The sequence below is a fragment of the Suricata suricatta genome, chromosome X (assembly GCF_006229205.1).
Source record: "Suricata suricatta isolate VVHF042 chromosome X, meerkat_22Aug2017_6uvM2_HiC, whole genome shotgun sequence".
NCBI classification, from domain to species: Eukaryota; Metazoa; Chordata; class Mammalia; order Carnivora; family Herpestidae; genus Suricata; species Suricata suricatta.
Genome location: NC_043717.1, coordinates 40,839,480 through 40,846,358, shown reverse-complemented (window position 1 = coordinate 40,846,358; position 6,879 = coordinate 40,839,480). Strand labels below are relative to the sequence as shown.

Sequence of the window (6,879 nt, the reverse complement as noted above, 5' to 3'; positions counted from 1 at the left end):
CCGTGGCCTAGGCTGCGGCGGGGTACGGAGCCGGGTCTGCGGCCGCGGCCGGGGTCGGCGGCGGGGGGCACGACTGCGCCGCGGAGAGGGATCGGGGGGCCGCGGGGGTTCGGAGGGAAGGGTGGGGGGAGGAACCTCGTCGCTGCTGCCGCCACCGCCGCTCCGCGCTGGGTTCTCATCATCCAGCTCCTGCTTAGGCTCCCTCTTCGTCTCCTGCTCTGCCTCCGGTACGGGCTCGGGTTCGGGCTCCAGCTTGAGCTCAGCCCGGCGGCCCGGACCCTCCGCGGTCTCTACGTTCCCGGCGGCGTCCACCTTCCCCGCCGCCTCCACCTTCCCCTCCGCCTTCTCCGCCGTCTCCGCCGTCTCCGCCTCCTCTACCTCCTCCGCCTCCACTGGCGGCGGCTCCTCCCCCTGCTCGCTGGGCTCTAGCGGCCACTGGGCGTGGCGGCGCGGGGGCCACGCAGACCTGGGGTGTCCCCCGCCCGGCCTGAGGGAGCGCGGTGGCTGTGACAGCTGGACCCAAAAGGGACTTTCACTGAAGGAGGCGGCGGCGGAAGCAGGCGACGCCCCCCGGGAATCCTCCCGCCGTAGCCCCCTAGCGGAGGCCGCTTCAGCACCAGGCCCCGTTTCCTTTAATTCAGTATTTCCCAAACTTGCTTGTTCACGAGGATCACGTGGGGAGCGTGTTAAAATTACAGATTCTTCGGCTCCACCCGCAGACCTACTGAATCAGAATCGCGAAGGGAGGTGCTCCGGAACCTGTATCTTTAACTAGGGCCCGGGAGGATTCTTATGATCAGGCAAGTTTGAGAAACACAGCTCTAATTCATTGAGGCTGGCGGGAAGGGGGGCGGGGACCGCGCAGTCTCTTTAAGGCGCTTCCAGTTCTCAGCTCCAATCGCAGCCCTGACCCCCTTCATCGTCTCCTCCCCTCTCCCCGTCCTTCCCTTCGTCCATGCAGTTTCCCCCAGCGTTGCAGGGCTGGGGACGGAGGAATAGTCAAGTCCAGAAAGGTCTCTGGAGCTGCGAAATGTCCCCTCAGAGGCCAGGTCCTGAGAGCAGTCAGAAACCGTGATAGGCCATCATCTCTACAGCTGAGCCTGCCCCCACCCCTGTTCCAGGCTCCCTCCCACCCCAGGTCCTGCCCTCACAGATAAGGTTGAAGCCCCTGGTCCATTCTGGGGGCGGGCCTGGACCCCACATCCGGAGAGGCAGAGCTTCCAAGGCTGCTGGGCCCGGAGAGGCACGTCCCTTTGCCCATCTTATTGGTGCTCTGCAGAATCTATGCCTGCCCCTCACCTCCTCCTCAGGCTCCAAAGGCCGCGGGTGGGATGAGGGTTTGGCAGTCGGCCCTCTGCCCTGGCAGACGCTGAGTCGCCCGGGGGCAGCAGAAGGGACAAGGCCATGCCTACTGCCGGCACCTCCCCTACCGCTGAGAAAGGGGAAGATACCGCGCAGGACCCTCAAGTCTGGCTGAGAGCCCCAGAAACGCAGCAGGTGGGAGTAAGGGGTGGGGAGAAGCTTCAGTAGTTGGAGCAGCCAGCTGGAGGAAGGGGCGAGCCTGGGTCTGAGAGCTCCTGCACTGAGCTGCTGGCAGTGAAAAGAGGCCATAGGTGCTGGTCCCAGGGAGTCAGGAGGGGGCTCAGAAGAAGTAGATGGCAAGTGTTCTAGGAAGAGTCAGTTCCCTGGGTCCCGTGATGGCTGGCCTTGACCCGGTATACACTGTCTGGCTATGGGGCTGTGCTGCCTGAGTATACCTTAGCAGAGTTCTCCTTGGTTAGCACTGGACATCACCTCTCAGCCAGGCCCCTTCCTGCCTGGAGGAGGTGTTGCCTAACCCTCCTGGAGTTAGCAGTGAGTGTTGGTTGTCAACAATTAGATACCCTTAAGGAGAATGAGATGCTTGGCTCCATACCGCTGAGGTCCCCCAGAGTTGCCATAGTGCACTGCCTTCCTAAGCCAACTCTTGCTTCAATTCCTTGAAGCACCGCAGCATCTTTCCAATAAATCCTTGCCCTTTGTGGCCTGCAACTAGAGGAACTGCAAGTAGAACACCCACTGAAGAAATCCTGCTCCTGATGCTGCTGCTAAAAATGCCTGAGGTCATGGACTGGAGGGAGGCAGGGGAGGTACTTTCATCCCACCTCCCCAGACAGACATCAAGGACACCTAAAGATCTCTGTGGACCTAAGACTGTCTACCCCTGAAGACTAAGGCAACCTGTCTACCTTATTGTCCAACCTCTGGCAGAAGCCCACATGTCCAGCAGGTTCTGGAACTGGGCACAGCGGGGGCAGGGGGTGCTTTGCTATCATTCACTCAGCAAATATGTTTTCAAAAGCTCCAATGCAGAGCCAGGTGTTGTACTAGGGGCTATGGGCAGCACTGAACCAAACAAACTTGCTCCAGGGCTACAATAGGGCTGGTTTCCCCAAAAGGCAGACTAAGGAAGTGTCTAGGTGGCCAGCAGAGAATAGGCACCAAAAACAAAAGAATCAAGAAAAAAATATTGGGAACAGTTTGACACTTGATTTTTTTTTAAAGTAGACCCTGTGAGAAAAGTCAGAATTTTGTTGTACTTCCTTATGTTTCTTTCCTGGTTGCGTGTTGCTTTTGACGTGAGTTATGTACAGGGGTGGGGGTGGGGGTGCCAGCCTAATCCTTTTGATGCTTTGTGCTTGCTTGCGTGTGTCTCAATTCGGTCCTGGGCAAATATCACCATGTCTGCCTCACAGCGACCTGACTGAAGGCTAGCAGGGGGTGCTGACTTAAGGTGAGACCCCTCCTCATGTAGCCAGGGCACCTGGGGTTGAACACAGTTCTGACCACAAGGTGACAAAAGAGTATATGACTCTTCCTTAGGTATTTATTTTGTATAAACATACATAAAACTCTCAGTTTATATCAAAATACACTCTAAAATATTTTTTCATCTCTTTTTTTAATTGAAGTATAGCTGGCATACCATGTTATGTTAGCTTCAGGTGTATAACATAATGATGAATTCTATACATTACACAGTGTTCTCTGTGATAAATACAGTTACCATCTGTCACCATACGTAGTTATTACAGTGTTATTGACTACATTCTCTATCCTGTACTTTTCATCCTCTGCGACTTACTTATTTTATAACTGGAGATTTGTACCTCTTAATCCCCTTCACCTATTTTGCCCATTCCCCCACCCCCTCCTTTCTGGCAACCACCAGTTTGTTCTCTCTATTTATGAGTCTGTCTCTGGTTTTTCTGTTTACTTGCTAAATCATATTGCTTTAGAATGCAGAAACAAATAGTCAAAATGTAAGGAAAAGCAGGGAAATGATTACAACAAGAGGCAGGAGAGGAATTATTTCCTGAGGACAGATGAGAACTATGATTGGAAGGACACCTGGGGCCTTCAAGGGTGGAGTGATGTCCTTTCTTGTTTTCTTAAAAATATTTTTGGGGGCGCCTGGGTGGCTCATCGGTTAAGCGTCCAACTCTTGATTTTGGCTCGGGCCATGATCTCGGGATTCCTGAGTTCTAGCCCTAGGGTAGCTCAGCTTGGTGCTGCATGGGAATTCTTTTTCTCCCTCTCTCTCTGCCCCTGCCCCATCCCCTTCTCCCACTTGTGCTCTAGAACTCTCTCTTTAAATAAATAATAAACATTAAAAAAATATTTTTAACCTTGTGCTCCTTCACACATTTTTAGGTTGACATCTAAAATTTTGCATCAAAAATGTCAGCTGCAAATAATGTGATTGCTGGCAAATGTTAATATTCATAAGCAAAACTGTTATGTCACCATTTTACCTGAAACTAGTGAAACCCAAATACCTTAATGATTTGAGATCAACCATCATCTGTTTTAAAAATTCATAAAGGAGTTCTTCTTGATGGTTGGAAGTTGTACATTTTTCCTTTTCTCCCCAAGTTCTCAATTCCATTTTAGTCTTTTAACAAGAGTTTTGCCCCCATAATGTATTTTTTTGCTCTGTAAATTATTTTATTGACAATCCTATTATATTTTGCTATTTAATTTGTATGTATATATTTTGCTATTTAAATGCTTTTATATGTTCCTGTGAGCCTAAAGCTCTAAAGGTTATTTAAGATTTTACTCCTGCTTGGTGCACCTGCCTGGCTTAGTCAGTGGAGCATGCGACTCTCAGTCTCAGGGTTGTGACTTTGAGCCCCATGTTGGGTGTAGAGATTACTTAAAAATAAAATTTTTAAAAATTTTTATTCCTGCTTGAGTTATTATGACAGTTAATATTAGAATATGACAGATCAAAAAATTATGAGTTTATTACAAATTTTGATATGGTATTATCAAACAAAAATTAAAATGTATTAGGGATAGAAAAGCCTTTTTTTAAAAAAAAAAAAGTTAGTGGGTGTTTCCATGGGTAAATATTGCTTATTGCTAGAATGAGACAGGATTCAGCATCAATTCTCTCTTTTTTGTTTGGCTAAATGTTAGCACACAGAAACCTCGCTTATATAAATAAGCAAATGGGAATGGACATTTGTTTTAGCAATGTCACTCAAGTCTCTGAGTTCCTTTAGAAATCTATGGCAGAGGGGATTATCCAATGATTTATCTTCAAAATTATGTTCCCTGATTTATCAGCTGACAGCTCCATTGGGTTTTCCTGCAGTTTTACTGGAAGCCATCTGAACTGCGAAAGGACTTGATCCCCATTCATTTGTTAAAGCAATATTTTTTCTTCACCATTGACAACAATGTTTGGAAGTGTCTCTCTGGTGCCCTGAGGATTTTATACTGAGGGGCAGTGCACCCAGGTAAGATTCAGAATGGGTAAAAGGAATGCTTTGTTTTGTAAAGTGCACAAAGGACCATTGTGAAAGGAGAGATGGAAAGAATCAGCTTGATTCTGCCATCACACCTGTGTTCTCTGGCAGATCAATTTTAGGAAATATGAAATATGAAATTTGAGGCTAAAGAAGTTGATTCCCTTAAAACTCTAAGTGCTTATTTACCCTGTGGAAAGCCCACCTGTGTCTCTGCATTAACGCACAGGCCACTTTTAAGGTTGCTGGTTTGTATTGATTATTATAAAAGTAATGTGTACAATATTTGCAGTTTTTTAGAAAAGGTTTACAAGAAGGCATAACATAAAAATTTAAAACCCCCTCTCTTTCCTGCCAATCACACCCAATCTATTTCCCTGAAATGACCACTTGTTAACAGTTTCTTATGTTCCCTTTGAGAAATTTTCTAGGCAATATACGCATACCATATACATTTCTCCTTTTCATGAAATATAAATGGGACTATAACATACATATTGATCTACAACTTGGCACTGTACATTGGTTATCAGACAGTTTTCTCCAAGTTGATCTACATATCCAATGAAATGCCAATAAAAATTCCAATGAGTTTTTAAGAGGAGACTTTCACAAAATTAATATAGAAGAATAAAAGGCATTCCCCCTCCCTAGTTTCTCCTTCTTCCTCCTGGAAATGACGATAAAATGACTATAGCTGAGTAGCCAGCTTGCAACCATGAAAATGATTATGTCTGGACCTATTACATGAGGGGGAAAATGACATTTTTTTTAATCAACTCTAAGAGGTACATCTCTTCGTGTTTCAACACCTCTGAAATCTTTGAATGACAGTTTATGATTCTGCTTGGCAGCATTTTTTTCTTTCTTGATGGTACATATAATAATGGCGTGTCTTAGAGTCGATTGTGTCTTAGAATAAATATCACACTTGAAACATCATCCTATTTGAGCCTTTGTTATTTGGATCCCAGTCATGTATGGGTGATTACAATTCTAAATGATGGCAAGCTTTCTATTTTACTCCTAGTGATGTCCCAAGTCCTTATCTGAGCATTTAAAGCCTTAGAGAATCTGACCACAGTCTCTTATACCTCACTTCCTATCAATTCAGCCTTGCCCCAAACAAACTGGATTTATTGCTGTTCCTTGAATAAGCTAAGCTGGCTCCTGCTTCTAAGCCTCTGCCTTTATTGTTTCCTCTGCTTAGAAAGCCCTTCCCCTAGAAATCCTCATGGCTTTCTCGCTCACTTCAGATTACTATTTAAATGTCACCTTATCTCAGAGTCCTTCCTTGCTCTCTATATAAAATAATACCTCATCTCTGCTTTATTTGTCTTGAAAACACTATCACCACATGGTGTATTAAATATTACACATGCATATAAAAATAACTATAATGTAAACTCCCTAAGAGAAAGATGTTCACTATTCTCAAAGTCTCTTTGGCACTTAATAAATACTTAAATACTCGTGAGATAAATGAATGCATTCTTTTCATTATGAGTGAAGTTGACCATATTTTCAAATATTTTCTGGCCATTTTGTATCATTGTTTATGTGAGCTATCTGTTCACATCCTTTGCCAGTATTTTTGGCTTCTTACTAACAATAATAAATAACACTTATATGGCACCCTAAGTATGCCAAGAGTTGCTTTCTTAAAGAGATTTAAACCTTACAACAATTTTAGGAAGTAGGTGTTGTTATCATCCCCATTTTACAGGTGAGGAAACAGAGGCACAGAGAGAGTGATTGATGCTCAGGGTCACACAGATAGTAAATGGTGGACCTGGGATTCAAACCCAGCAGTTGGAACCTAGAGTTTGGATTCTTAACCACTAAGCTATTAGCCCTTCATCTGTCATACTCCAGTATATTTTTCACATTTACGCTTTGACTATTGTGTTTTATTTCATTTTTAACCTTATAATGTTTAAAATTATGGAGTCAAGATTCTCAGACTTTCCTTTATGAATTCTGGATTTTAATTTCTCTTTTTAAAAAGTTTCCTTTGTCCAATTAAAAACTATAGAGCAAGTGTAAAAGTCCTGAGAGTAAAAAAAGCTTCATAATTTTAAGA

General features: G+C 45.1%; 1 protein-coding gene across 1 annotated transcript in view; it reads right to left on the bottom strand.

Moving 5' to 3' along the window:
- Nucleotides 1–1,611, bottom strand: part of USP27X (ubiquitin specific peptidase 27 X-linked) — a 3,693-nt gene extending 2,082 nt beyond the window's left edge. The window contains exons 1-3 of the mRNA XM_029929650.1: nucleotides 1,300–1,611; nucleotides 859–1,052; nucleotides 8–721 (exon numbers count right to left, since the gene is read on the bottom strand). Of these exons, the coding sequence (XP_029785510.1) occupies nucleotides 8–721; nucleotides 859–1,052; nucleotides 1,300–1,611 (1,220 nt within the window). The remainder of the gene's footprint in view (nucleotides 1–7; nucleotides 722–858; nucleotides 1,053–1,299) is intronic.
- Nucleotides 1,612–6,879: the final 5,268 nt, after the last annotated feature.